General features: G+C 55.5%; 1 protein-coding gene across 1 annotated transcript; it reads left to right on the top strand.

The window, feature by feature from the left end:
* ITIH3 (inter-alpha-trypsin inhibitor heavy chain 3) lies at nt 1-14,432 on the top strand. The gene is made up of 22 exons (XM_003894301.4): nt 1-646; nt 1,357-1,377; nt 2,238-2,404; nt 2,494-2,598; nt 2,860-3,022; nt 3,574-3,687; nt 4,727-4,852; nt 5,132-5,248; nt 5,518-5,686; nt 6,302-6,427; nt 6,730-6,911; nt 8,094-8,279; nt 8,427-8,566; nt 9,557-9,711; nt 10,413-10,421; nt 11,457-11,489; nt 11,747-11,782; nt 11,937-12,050; nt 12,547-12,751; nt 13,377-13,549; nt 13,743-13,854; nt 14,185-14,432. Exons 1-22 carry the CDS (start codon nt 554-556, stop codon nt 14,312-14,314), a joined length of 2,676 nt encoding a protein of 891 aa, XP_003894350.1. The 5' UTR covers nt 1-553; the 3' UTR covers nt 14,315-14,432.

Raw genomic sequence — 14,432 nt, 5'->3', positions numbered from 1 at the left:
ACAGAGAGAGCTGGGCTGCTGGGATCATCATGTGTCCTTTCCCTGGGGCCTTGGGAGCCATAGAAGGGTAGTGAGAGAGGGGTTTCACTGTGGAGGTCCCAGCCTGCAGGTGACAGTCTAGTTTCATGCCCTGGCTGCCTCAAGAAGGGAGGGGCTGCAATCCAGGAGGCCAGAGAGAGGCAGTCCCAGTGGTAGGGATAAGAGGCAACAATGCTGAGATGCCCTTTGCTCTAAATGCAACCCCACACCCCATCTCCATCACCCACGACAGGGAGTCCCAGGGTCCATTTGTTGGCACACAGCTTCCGCTTTCCTGGGAGCCTCTTCCAAGTCCTCTGGTCTCTCAGGAATGAAGCCCCAACACTGTTGGCAAGACCCACCAGGGCTTCGTCAGACAGACACGTCGAGGGACCGGTCATTCCACCCATGCCCAGCTTCCCGGAGGCCCTTCCTGCCTCCACTCCTCCCACCCCCACTGCAGGTCACTGACCCTGCTTGGAAAACACCAGGCTTGCTCATATAAGGAGCGTGGGCCAGGCCTGAGTATTCAGCAATGGCATCTGCGTGGTGGCCCTGTCTCATCTTGGCTCTGCTCTCTGGCTTGGCAGCCTCTGGCTTCCCGAGAAGCCCCTTTCTGCTGCTTGGGGTAAGTCTGCCCCCTCTTTGCCATCTGAGTCTTGGTGTAGAATGGGCAAAGACACCATGCTGGGCAAGGCCTCTGAGAGAAGAGGAGTGAAGAGGAGGCAGAGGGCTGGGCACTAAGCCGCTGGGAGTAGTGTGGACACTGAGAGAACTGGGCTCCAGCTGAGGCCTATGCTAACCTGCTGTCTAACCCTGGGAAGGCTCTTAAAACTCCCTGGGCCTCAGCTTCCCCACCTGTCAAAAGAGTGATGCACCATGAACTGTGCACTTCACTGAGGGGCAATGAAAGTTCAAGTCTCAGACGAGTGTGACCTCTACAAAACACTGAGTTGAGCCCTGTGGGGTGTGGCGGGGGTAGGGGTACTCTGGAAGGAGGCCTAAAGGGGCCTGGGGGCAGGGAAAAGGCAGAATGGGAGATAGAATGAGGTGGGGCAAGTGGGGTGTGAAGAGAGCTCTGGGTTCAGTTCCCCCTGCCCTGCTCTCCTGGTAACCTGGAGACCTGCCCTTCTCTGGGCCTCAGTTTCCCCATCTATTCAGAGTTCTTCCTACTCTGACATGTGGCTCTGGAGGGCCCTATGTCCGGGGGCCACTCAGGTGTGTGGGAGGCAGGGCACCACTGTATCCCTGGTCTCAGCCCAGAGCCTCCCAGGCCATGAGGCCTTGGCGTTGGCCTTGGCTTGATTTCTCTGTTTGTGTTTGTTTTTGTTTTTTCAGAAACGGAGCCTCCCGGAAGGGGTGAGAACTTTCACCAGGGGGTGGGACCCAGTGGGGCAGGGAAGGATGGAGCTGGTTGCCCAACCGCTGAAGGTGTAGGCCATAACAGCAGACTCCTCACAGCTGGCAAACAGCTAATGGCCCCCTGCCCTGGCAGCCTCCAACGGCGCAGGACTCCTGGGAAAGAGCACACCACAGAATGGCAACCTCTCCAACCGCACAGGATGTAGCCCAAGAGGGCCCCTTACCGGCATCGCTTCCTTCTGCAGACACTTCCTTAGCACTTGCTGGTACCTGGCTCTGTGATGCGGTCCCTGCCACACCCTCACGAAGCATCTTTATATCCCTAGGGGGAGGGGCTGGAACACCTCCCTAGAGCCTCTCAAAATCCAACACCCCTATTGGAAAGAGGGTGTCTGGAGACTTCCCTTGGCACAGGAAATCCGTTCCTTTTTGGGAGACAGAATGAGGCAATTACCTAAAGACCTAGGAGGTGGGCTGGGCTGTGTGCTTGAGGGAGTGTGAGGTGTGGAGGATGAGCAGGAAGAGCCAGGGGCAGGTGCTCCAGAGCCAGTGTCCCGGGCATGGCTGGAGCTCAGGGTGACAGGACCCGGGAGGGCAAGCTCTCACTGGCTGCAGCAGTGTGTAAACAGATCGTAGAGTTGAGGAGGCAGGACAAGCATCCAAATAATGGTGGCCGCCAGAACATGGAGACTGGGGATGCCGCCAAGTCTTCCAATGTAGGAGACCTGCAGGATGAGGGTTGTGTGCTGGGCAGGGGCCTCAGAGCCTGCAAGGGAGTTTGCAAGGGAGGTGGCTGGGTTACAAACCTGGTTCTAGAGTGTCCCAGTCTGGCTGATTCTCCACCCACCTCCCCAAAGGTGGCCAATGGCGTCGAGGTCTACAGTACCAAAATCAACTCCAAGGTGACCTCCCGTTTTGCTCACAATGTTGTCACCACAAGAGCGGTCAACCGTGCAGACACAGCCAAGGAGGTTTCCTTTGATGTGGAGCTGCCCAAGACAGCCTTCATCACCAACTTCACCTTGTGGGTACCACCATGGCTGTTGGCTCTGGGCTCGGGAACGGCGGTCTGGCCCAGTGTGATCCCCCACCCCCAACTCTCTTTCCCTGCAGGACCATCGACGGCGTTACCTACCCTGGGAATGTCAAGGAGAAGGAAGTTGCCAAGAAGCAGTATGAAAAGGCTGTATCCCAGGGCAAGACGGCTGGCTTGGTCAAGTAAGCATGGACTCCCAGGCCTTGGGGAGAATGTCTGGGATTCAAGGGCCTTCAGGGCTACAAACAGCAACAACAGCTATTATTATTGTTATAGCAAAATGTGCCCATGATTTTGCCATTATCTCATGTTGAGGCTGAGGCAAGCGAGGCTCAGAACAGTTAGGGATCTCCCTCACCAAAGGGCTGGGCCTGGGGCCGAGGGCCACGGAAGGGTGGGCTCCTGCAGTCTTTGAGGGAGTCACCATCTCGAACCCTGTTCAGGGCCTCTGGGAGGAAGCTGGAGAAGTTCACCGTCTCAGTCAACGTGGCTGCAGGCAGCAAAGTCACCTTTGAACTAACCTACGAGGAGCTCCTGAAGAGGCACAAGGGCAAGTACGAGATGTACCTCAAGGTCCAGCCTAAGCAACTGATCAAACACTTCGAGGTAATCAACCGCCCCTGCAGCCCTGGGGGGACAGCAGCGGGATGCAGGAACTGGCCCATGGGGCAGTCTCAGACGGGGGTCAAAAACGCAAAAGTTCTGCCTCACCGCATCCCCCTCCCTTGGCTGGGAAGGCTGGAGGAATTCAGTGGTTCTGACCCCAGCATCTAGGGGCGAGGGGAAGAGGCTGGGACGGACTCCACAGATGCAGATTCCCTGCTGGGCCCTCTAGGGCAACACCAGCAAGTGCCTCTGTAAGGCTTCTCACTGGGCACATGGGCATTTTTTCCTACCTCAAAGCTGAAAGCCAAAGGAAAAGCGTCAGTGGTGGAATTTCGGGTGCATATGGCAGGCGGTGGTAACACCTCAGGATCAGCATACTCTTCTCCAAGCCCCTGTGGTCACTTTCCCAGTGGGAGACACCAGGCTTCGCCCTCAGCACTGTCGCAGAGGGTCCCTGCATCACCGCAGACCCATCTCATTCCCATTGGCCTTGTTCTGGGAACTGGCCTCTGTGGTCACTAAGTGGCATCTCCTTACTTTGGCCATTTCAGATTGATGTAGACATCTTTGAGCCTCAGGGAATCAGCATGCTGGATGCTGAGGCCTCGTTCATCACCAATGACCTCCTGGGAAGCGCCCTCACCAAGTCCTTCTCAGGGAAAAAGGTGATGTAGATGTCTCTCAGACCTGGCGGGGCAGGGGACAGGAACACTGACCCCAGCAGAACAAGCCTGCAGCCCAGGGCGTAGCTGCTGCAAGCATGCATGTGTTGGGGTGGGGGTGGGGATCAATCTTCAACTATCACCTCCCTCCTTTCCCACTGGGGTTGGGAGCGAGGATGCTGAGGGCAGGGGCTGCTGACCATGACCTACCAGAGGAGCCATTTACAAAGCCTGGTCCCGTTCCCCCTTGGGAAATGGACAGGGCAGGGCTTATCTTCCCTGTTTTACAGGCCCAGAGGCTGAGGCCCAAGGGAGTCATTTAGATCTACTGACTCCACAATGAGGGGTGAAAGACTAAAGAGAACTTCATTCTTGGTGCTGGCTGGTTGGCTCCAGTCCCCAAGGCTCCCAGCTGTTCCAGGGGCCTTAATGGCTGTGAACAGTGGGTGAATAAATGTTTGTATAAACAACAAACCAGTTATCCACGACTTCTAGGGCGAGGCCCGAGGGGCACACACTCAGAGGACTGCTGGCTTCTGCAGGACCACATCCTGCCCAGGGACCCTCCTTCTCCCCATTCTCCTCCTTTCTCCCTCCCCTCCTCTTGGCACCCACACAGCAACATTCCAAACCACCCTACAAGAAATTCCTTTTAATGGGAAGCTACCCCTTTCCTAAGTAGCTTCTCAGTGCTGAGCTCCAAGGTAGGCTGGGCTAATGGGTGTGTGAGGCCAAGACAAAGGGAGCTGGAAGCTGAATCAGACAAGGCCTGTGCCCCGCCAGGAGCCCTGATCTCCAAGGGGAAGAGCAGTGCTCAGAACGGCTGGAGAATGGTAAACAGTGCCTTCCAGTGAGTCCTGGGAGCTGCAGAGCACGCCGCTGGCAGGCAGGGAGGCCCAGGCCTCCAGCTCTTGCTAGCTTCTGTGCTGCTAAGGGATCCTCCCTGTGAGGCTGTACCTCTGCTCCCTCAGCTAAGGACTGAGGTCTGCCAGTGGGCAGGCCCTGGCCGAGCTGAGCAAGGTCTTTCATCTCCATCCCTTAGGGCCATGTGTCCTTCAAGCCCAGCTTAGACCAACAGCGTTCATGCCCAACCTGTACAGACTCCCTCCTCAATGGAGATTTCACCATCACCTATGACGTGAACAGAGAATCTCCTGGCAACGTGCAGGTACCCAGGCTGGCCGATTCATCATCACGGTGGGGCGAGGGCTGGTGGGGAGAGTCTGCAGCTGCATCTAGTGCCATCACCCTGGGTCCTCAGCCCAAGGCTGTTTTCCTATAGGATATGGGACCGCTGATGGCCTAGAGCCTGGTGCAGCACCCCCTAGAGGGTGGGATAGTAACGTCTTTTTCTTGGGCTGGTAAATGTCTGACTTCTACCTGCAAGAATAGTCAATGTGGTGTTGCTAAAAGGACACTGGCCTCCATCTCTCTCCCCACTTTCCAGATAGTCAATGGCTACTTCGTGCACTTCTTTGCACCGCAAGGCCTTCCAGTGGTGCCTAAGAATGTGGCCTTCGTGATTGATATCAGCGGCTCCATGGCTGGTCGGAAATTAGAGCAGGTAATCAGCCCCAGTGGCACAGCCAGGGCTCGGGGGAGTAGGGAGTAGAGGAGATTTTTTTTTTAAGTGGAAAAAGCTGATCCTTGTGGTGAATGAGGAGAAAGGAGACAGGATAAGAGAAGGCTCACGGCCTCTGCCCGCTTCTGTGGCAAGCCTCAGGCAGAGCTCGCTGGTGCAGATGGCGTGGGCTGCACCGCCTGCTGAGCTGAGAAGGGACTTCACTCTCTGCTGCGGCTTCTCCCAGCTCTTTGTCCCTCTCTCTCCTCCAGACAAAGGAGGCCCTTCTCAGAATCCTGGAAGATATGAAGGAGGAAGACTATCTGAATTTCATCCTGTTCAGTGGAGATGTGTCCACATGGAAAGAGCACTTAGTCCAGGCCACGCCCGAGAACCTCCAGGAGGCCAGGACGTTTGTGAAGAGCATGGAGGATAAAGGAAGTAAGAGCAGAGCCAGAGCCCATGTGCTCTAGTGGTGCCTCCCTCTGTCCCTGAGCAGCCTGCAACCCCCCTCTTAGGGCAGGGACTCTGCTGGTCTCAGGTCCTGAAGATCCGAGCTGGGGTAGAGGTGGAAGTGGATGGTCCTCAGGCTTGAAGACAGGATATCGGTTGTCTTCTCTGTGGTCCAGGGAAACTCATTCTTTCTGTTTCTAATCCATGATCCTGGTATCTCACAAGTCCCAGCAAGATAAGGCCACAGAGAACCCTTCTTCTTGGCCCTGTTTCATATGGAATATGACACATGATGTCTACACACTCCCCTCTCCTCCCAGCAAGAGGGGCTGGGAGTCCGTCCAACTGTTTGCCAAAGGGCTTTCACAATCACCATGTGCTTCTCATCTTCTGGCAACCCTTTCATCCCCATTTGAAAGTGGAAGTTGTTTGTTTGTTCACGCGCTGGTTCATTCATTGTTTGCTGAGTACCACCATGGGCTGGCAGATAGGGTTCTTGGGCACATGAGTGGGGCCGGCTGTCCCAGCCTCCTCCGCTCCAGCCTTTCTGCACACTGGCACCCTGAGGACACCCTCCCACGGTGCTGTCTGTCTGTGTCCCAGTGACCAACATCAATGATGGGCTGCTGAGGGGCATCAGTATGCTGAACAAGGCCCGAGAGGAGCACAGAGTCCCGGAGAGGAGCACCTCCATCGTCATCATGCTGACTGATGGGGATGCCAATGTTGGTGAGGAGCATGGGCATGGCTTTGAGCTAGGGCTGGAGCACTTGGCTGTTGCTCCTGGCTCTGTAGCTGGCTCGTTGGAAAACCTGAGGTAGCTCTTCCCTGGGTTCTCTGTGGTCTGCCTCTCCCTTCCCTCAAGGGCAGGGTCCTGCCTCTCTTTGCCAGGGCTCTCCACCATCTGCCCCACAAGGGCTCCTGGTTGTGACTCCACCAACTCTGCATGTGCAGGAGTCCGGTCTCCCCAGACACAGCTGGTCTAGACCAGCCCCAGCCCTGGGGACTATGAATACCCCTTTCTCCAACAGGTGAGAGCAGACCTGAAAAAATCCAAGAGAATGTGCGGAACGCCATCGGGGGCAAGTTCCCCTTGTATAACCTGGGCTTTGGCAATAATCTGAATTATAACTTCCTGGAGAACATGGCCCTGGAGAACCATGGGTTTGCCCGGCGCATTTATGAGGACTCCGATGCCGATCTGCAGTTGCAGGTACACCTTGTCTTGCACACTTCCAGGCATAAGGAGCTCACTACTTCCTCAGACAGCTGCTCCATAAGGTGACAGTTTTAGTTATTAGGAAGAGCTTCCTCTTGGGTCAAAATCCACCTCTGACTATCTCTTACCCATCAATAAGGATTCTGATTTTGTCCTTGGGCTACACAACAGGCCTGCTTCTTCAGTAGGATTATCAGAGCAAACATAGGACATCTGGTTCAATATGAATTTCTGATAAATAACGAATTTTTGTAGTGTAAGTATGCCCGAAGTATTGCACAGGACTTCATATTAGTGTACTGTGGCTGCCATCCCTAAGTACCAAGTGGCTTCAATGAGAGAAACATATTGTCTCCCAGTTCCAGAGCCTGGACGTCCTAGATCCATGTGGCAGTGGGTTGGTTCCTTCTGAGGGTTATGAGGGCAGATCTGTTCTAGGCCTCTTTCCTTTTCTCCATGGCTTATCAATGGCTGTCTTCTCCCTGTGTCTGCACACGTCTTCCCTCTGGATGTCTGTGTCCAACTCCCCTTTTAATAAGGACATCAATCATATTGGATTGGGGCCCACACTCATGACCTTATTTTGTAGACCCTGTCTCCAAATAAGTTTGAATTTTAGGAGTACACTATTCAACCCATAACAGACATACCTACACTAAAAAATTACTCATTGTTTATTTGACCTTCAGTGTAGCTGCATGTCCTATCTTTGTATTTGCTGAATCTGGCAATTTTGTTCCTTCTTTAGGCAGGTAACGGCATCTCCACCTCTGCAGGGCAGCCACCCCATCCCTTCCCTCCTCTGTCTCCGGATCTCTGCGCTCATGTACACATCACCTTCTCATCTGCCTCTCTTTACTTCCTTTTCTCCTTCTTGCTTTCATTCCAATAGACATTCCTTAAATACTTTCTTTGTGCCAAGAACTCTGTCCTTTCATGTTTCTTTTTTTAATAGGAAATACTTCTAAAACTGTTGTTTCTAGTCTTCCTTGTGTCTACCTGGGAGCAGGGAGTTGCGGTGGGGCGGCCCCCACAGACTAAAGGATGCAGTCAGGGACAGGCAGAGTGAGCATTAGGAGCCAAGACGGGCCCAGCCCTGGGGCGCGGATGCCTAGCTGCAGCATCGGTGGGAGCCTCACCTGGGGCTTGAGATGACCGGCCCTGTTTGAACTTCAGGGCTTCTATGAGGAGGTGGCCAACCCACTGCTGACAGGCGTGGAGATGGAGTACCCCGAGAATGCCATCCTGGGCCTCACGCAGAACACTTACCAGCACTTCTATGACGGCTCTGAGATTGTGGTGGCTGGGCACCTGGTGGGCGAGGACGTCAACAGCTTTAAGGCGGATGTGAAGGGCCATGGGGTGAGTGCGGACAGGGCCTGGAAATGTGCTGGGGATGGGGTATCAGCAGTGGTGGGGCTCTGGCCTCGTGAAGGTCCAGGAGTGGTGGCCCCTGAACCTGACCCACCCAGGCCTCCAGCCCCTTGCCTCCTTCCACCCCCACCCCAGGCCGCCAACGACCTGACCTTCACAGAGGAGGTGGACATGAAGGAGATGGAGAAGGCCCTGCAGGAGCGGGACTACATCTTCGGGAATTACATTGAGCGGCTCTGGGCCTACCTCACCATCGAGCAGCTGCTGGAGAAGCGGTGAGCAGGGCCCCAGCCCCCACCTGTGCCTACCCCTGGCTGGGCTCCAACAGAAGGGCACCCCAGTGCGCAGTCCCAGTGGTGCTGCCCTCTTCTTGGCCCAGTCCAGGAACTGTCTGTAGAGCAGCCTGTAAGGAACCCCAGGCCGCCACTCCCCATCCTGGCAGCCCCAAGGCTCAAGCAGGCAAGCTCCGTGGCCAGCAGCCTGGGAGTGCCCTGGGATAAGGGGGTCCTCAGCACCCTGCTCCCCACACTGGGCATGGCCCAGGGGTGGTGAGACTGAGCAGAACTGAAGGCTGGGATCCCAGCCCTCAGTGTTCAGAGGGCAGAGCTGAGGGTCAACACTGACCCACTGAGAAGGTTGTGTAGGTGTGGGTGGGATTAGCCTGCGGAGCCTTTAGTACACAATCTAGCTGAGTACTCTGCACATGGACACCATTGCGAGTGGCTGTTGTAGCCCCTTATTTTATTTATTTATTTATTTTTGAGATGGGGTCTCGTTCTGTCACCCAGGCTGGAATGCAATGGCGCGATCTCAGCTCACTACAACCTCCGCCTCCTGGGTTCAAGCAATTCTCCTGCCTCAGCCTCCCGAGTAGCTGGGATTACAGGCATGCACCACCACGCCTGGCTAATTTTTGCATTTTTAGTAAGAGACGGGGTTTCACCATGTTGGCCAGGCTTGTCTCGAACTCCTGACCTCAGGTGATTCACCCGCCTCAGCCTCCTAAAGTGCTGGGATTACAGGTGTGAGCCACCATGCCCAGCCGGCCCTTATGTTTTATACATGGGGAAATCAAGGCCCAGTGAGGAAACAGGGCTTGTTCACATGTCCCAGGGAGTTGTGAGCCAGTCTTCTCTGAGCCCAACTGGGCTGTACCCTGGGGTAGGTGGAGTGGGGATCCCCAGCTGCGTCCAGCGCTCCAGTGCAGGGGAAGCGGGCAGGATGCTGCTCTCCAGGCTGTCCTCCTGACTGGCCCCTCCTCACAGCAAGAACGCCCATGGCGAGGAGAAGGAGAACCTCACGGCCCAGGCCCTGGACCTGTCCCTCAAGTATCACTTTGTGACTCCACTGACCTCCATGGTGGTGACCAAGCCTGAGGACAACGAGGATGAGAGGGCCATCGCCGACAAGCCTGGGGAAGGTGGGGATAGGGATGGAGGCCGGAACCCGGAGGCCTCCCTCTAGGACCCTGCGCTGGACAGCATCCCTGAGTGTCCAGTGGAGGAGTGGGCCAGGCTGGGGAGACCCAGACCTGCTGAAGTGGGACATCTGAAGGAAAACTGGCCACGGGCTGGGGAGAGTGGGGTGCAGCGTGAAGCAGTCTGTATGGACAGTGGGGTATGGGGTGAATAGGAGCCTCTGCACCTCTAAAGGGATGTGAGTAAAGGGGCACACTGCTCAGGGGACATTGCAAGGAAAAGGACTGAGGCTGCAGCATGGAAGGGCTTAGTTAGACAAGAAGAAGCACTTCCAATATGAAAGTTAGGCCTGGAGCAGACTACCAGGCACCTAGAGACTGTTAGGGGAAGAGTCCCTGAGAGCTGGAGGCTGGGACCCCTCAACCAGACCCCAGACTGCACTACTCAACGGGGGATCCCAAATGCCCACTGCACCTAGGCACAGGGTGTGTGTGTGGTGGTGGGGGATTGGCATTGGGAGACATGGGAGGCAAAGAGCTTCTGGCTTCCAGGCCTCTGGCTTCCAGGAACTCCTAGTTCCAGGGGACACCCAGTGGCGGAACAGCTGGCTGCTGGGAGGCCCGCAGCCAGCCCTGGTCCTTGCTCACCAGTGCCCTGTGGCTTCTAATGCATTTCTCCTCTTCCTCCCTCGCTGCACCTGCAGATGCAGAAGGTAAGCTTTAGCCAGCCACTGGGGTGGACATTATGGAAGGGAGACAAGAGAGAACTGAGGAGGCCTTTCCAAGCAAGATAGAACCCCCAGCCATGGGGGCACACTTGGGACACCTGGGCTCAGGCCCAGCCCTATTGCCAAATCATGACTCTGCCCCTCTCTGAGCCTGAGGATCCCTGTAAGTTAATTGGGAGTGGCTTCCCTTGCCCAGGGAGAGACAAGCAGTATGACAGTATCTGTGACCTGTAAAAATGAGCAATTTAGCATGTCAGTTGTTTATACTTCATTAATCCCGTAGCAACCCTCCGAGAGGGTCCTTTTATGATCCCCATTTTACAATGGGGAAACTGGGGCACAGAGGGGTTAATTTGCTCAGTCTATTTGCTCACAGACTCAGCAGATGGCCAAGCTGGTACTTAGGTCAAGGCAGTCTGGCCCCAGTGCCCATGCTGGGGATTGCTGGGGATCACAGTCCTCTGTGCCTCTCTCTCCACAAAACTGGAACCTCACAGACTCCCTGCCACTAGGCAGGGCCTCCCCAGCCGCTACTGGCCTGCCCCACCTCCATCTATAAGCAGGGCACATTTGGACTGGGCCATCACTTTCCCCTCAGAATAGCCCTGACAAACGTACCGGTGCATGTGAGTACATATATGCACGTATGGGTGGGTGTTTACTACTAAGAAGCAACAGACAGCCGTGTGCCTCACTCACCCCAACTAGGCGGTGGGAAGCCCAGGGGTGGGGCAGATGTTTGCTGTAAGCATTACTCAAGAAGCTGATGACTTAATGGCTTGCATCTCAGCCACATCAGAAAGCCCTGCCCCGACATTAAAATCATATCCTATTGCCACCAGTCCCATAAAGGACTTCCCTGGATGTGCCCCATTTCTAAAGCCTAATCTTTGGGGTCACATCTCCACCTGTATCTGCCAGTGTTGGGGCCCAGCAGCACTAAAACAGGCAGAAAGGACAGGGCTGGGGGAGAAGGAACCCCTAGACCCTGCTCAGGACTGCCCTTTGGCTTCTTTTCAGCCACACCGGTGAGCCCCGCGATGTCCTACCTGAGTGAGTACACGCTGGCGGCTGCCCCTCCGCCCACTGCTTAGAGCCTGCCCCTGCCACGTGTCCCTCCGCCGTGGCTACTCACTCAGCCCTCCAGGACAGGCAGATGGACAATGTGCCCTGAGGAGATTGAGGAGTGGGAGGGCAATGGCATTAGAGAGCAGGAAGGGGAGGGACATGAGCTGAACGCCCATGGAGGTCGTCGGGCACCTCCCAGGGCCACTTGCTTAGCTCAGCCCCCTCTCTCCTTGTATCTGCAGCCAGCTACCAGCCTCCTCAAAACCCCTACTACTACGGTGAGTCCCCGGCTGCTCCCGGGGAAGGCTCAGGGGCTTGGGCATGTGCTCCTGCCTGTCTTGGAGTTGAGTCCATGGAGGCCAGAAGGCTGGGGGAGGCCCCAGGTATGATGAGAGGCCCCGGGAGTCAGCCCCTTCTCTAATGTGTCACCAGTGGATGGGGATCCCCACTTCATCATCCAAGTTCCAGAGAAAGACGATGCCCTCTGCTTCAACATCAATGAAGCCCCAGGCACTGTACTGCGCCTTATTCAGGACCCAGTCACAGGTGAGGCTTATGGGCTAGGGCCGGGGCCAGGAGGCTCTTCCTGGGAGGGCTTGGGTGCCACCAGGTAGGCACATGGACCAGGTTTTCACTCTGCCCAGTAAGGCATCGTCTTTACATGCAAAGAAACCCCTGACGGTGGGGAGTGCCCAGGGCCACAGGCTCACTCAGCCCCGCATGCTAGCACTATTGGGAGATGATTAGAGTGAATGGGCGGCCTGGGCCTAGGGTAGGACCCAGCCTGTGTCTGGGGAATAGTTTTTCTCTGAACAACACTCCCTGGCCCAGGCAAGGGGCAGACCCACAATGTTCCAGCATGACCCAAACCTAGAGTGTCTAGGAAACAACAGGCTTGGGCTCTGAAGTCCTGGTCTCTCTTGTGGCCCCCACTCTGCTGCCCTAGCTCAGCTAGTCTGGTTGAAGAGGAAGGCACACCCCTAAAGGCAATCTGGACTCAGAGTTCTCGCTGGTCTCTCTCCCTGCCCCATCCCTCTGGCAGGCCTCACAGTTAACGGGCAGATCGTCGGTGACAAGAGAAGCAGCCCTGACTCCAAGACCAGAAAGACTTACTTTGGAAAACTGGGCATTGCCAATGCTCAGATGGATTTCCAGGTGGAGGTGACGACGGAGAAGATCACCCTGTGGAACAGGGCCGTGCCGAGCACTTTCAGCTGGCTGGACACAGTCACAGTCACGCAGGATGGGTAAGCTCCCCTACAAGGTCTCCAACGTGGACTACAGGCTGAGGGTCTAAGGAGGTTCTTGAGGGATTTAGACAAATCCCAGGACAGGAGACCCATGGAGGTCACAGGAAAGATCAGAGGCCCCAGAATCCAGTCTCCTGCCACAGGGGAGGGTGACCATAGTGGCCCCCAACCAAACCCTGGGGCCCTGTCAGAGCCAGAATTGGTAGCTGCACAGTTCAGCTGGTTGGGTGAAGGCATTAGGTGATAATGGCCCCTTTTTGCCTCTTCTGTAGCTGCTCGTCTTCTTAGCTCTCTTGTCTTCAGATCCCCCACAGTCTCCCACTGAGGCTCAGAGAAGGTGTGAAGCCTGCCCGGTGTCATTCAGGAAGTCAGTGACTGACCTGGGGCTGGACCACAGGCCTCCAAACTCATAGGCCAGCCATCTCTTTCCCACTTATAGACACACAAGGATCCACTCACGGGAGGGGAGACAGTGTGCATGAGGCAACCTCTTTCCAACACTCCTGAGATAGTTTCTAGAGTCTGTGGGCCCTCAGGTGCCTTGTACACAAGATACCCTTGAGTCAGATGCCCAGTGTCACAGCCACTGGCCCCACAGCCACTTTCTGGCCTCCTTTCGTAGGCTATCCATGATGATCAACAGGAAGAAGAACATGGTGGTCTCCTTTGGAGATGGGGTTACCTTTGTGGTCGTCCTACACCAGGTGTGGAAGAAACATCCTGTCCACCGTGACTTTCTAGGCTTCTACGTGGTGGACAGTCACCGGATGTCAGCACAGACGCATGGGCTGCTGGGTATGAAGTGTTCAGACTGCAGGCTGTTCAGGCCTGAGAGCAGCATGGGAAAGAAATACACAAGGCCTTCCTAGCCATCCCGTACCCAGCTCACAACACCCCATTCAGCCCTTGCATAAACCCTAAAAGGCCAGTAGCCACGTTGCCCGTGGCAATGGCCAGGGGCTGACAGCATGAATGTTTTTCTTACCAGGGCAATTCTTCCAACCCTTTGACTTTAAAGTCTTTGACATCCGGCCAGGCTCTGACCCCACAAAGCCAGATGCCACATTGATGGTGAAGAACCATCAGCTGACTGTCACTAGGTGAGGAGACTTCTCCAACACCCTCACCTGCTCAGCAACGAGAGGAGGAAGGAGCCCCCGCTGCCCAGGCACATTAGTCTGGTGGGCTTTTGTCTTCTGTGGGGTACCCTTGTTTCTCTTTGAGGTCTTGGCCCCTACCAGGCTCTTCCTAATCAAGAAAAAGCCCAAACTTGGCTTCCGAGAAAGAGTAATCATGTAACTTCATTCTTGACCAAAGAATTCTGGGCTGTTAGAATTGCCAACTTCCCACCCTTTTTCAACCTCAGGTCAGAAAGCCTGGCACCCATCTTCCCCACCCCAAGTATTGCAGCATCTCTCCTCTTTCCCCAGAGGCTCCCAGAAAGATTACAGAAAGGATGCCAGCATTGGCATGAAGGTTGTCTGCTGGTTCGTCCACAACAACGGAGAAGGGCTGATTGATGGTGTCCACACCGACTACATTGTCCCCAACCTGTTTTGAGTAGACACGCCAGCTCCTGTTGGGATGGATGGCCCAGATTTTGTGGCATCTGGAACCTGGGCACAGAGAGGGGCCTGTGGGAGGGGCTGGGAAAATAAAGTCCAAGGTTGAGACCAGA

The sequence above is a fragment of the Papio anubis genome, chromosome 2, assembly GCF_008728515.1.
Source record: "Papio anubis isolate 15944 chromosome 2, Panubis1.0, whole genome shotgun sequence".
In the NCBI taxonomy this organism is placed as follows: Eukaryota; Metazoa; Chordata; class Mammalia; order Primates; family Cercopithecidae; genus Papio; species Papio anubis.
This window is presented reverse-complemented; position numbering and strand designations above follow the sequence as displayed.

Coding starts and splice junctions, on each gene's coding strand:
- ITIH3 (XM_003894301.4), top strand. CDS start 554: ATGGCATCTGCGTGGTGGCCCTGTCTCATCTTGGCTCTGCTCTCTGGC. Junction 647..1,356: donor GCCCCTTTCTGCTGCTTGGG/GTAAGTCTGCCC, acceptor TTGTTTTTTCAG/AAACGGAGCCTCCCGGAAGG. Junction 1,378..2,237: donor AACGGAGCCTCCCGGAAGGG/GTGAGAACTTTC, acceptor ACCTCCCCAAAG/GTGGCCAATGGCGTCGAGGT.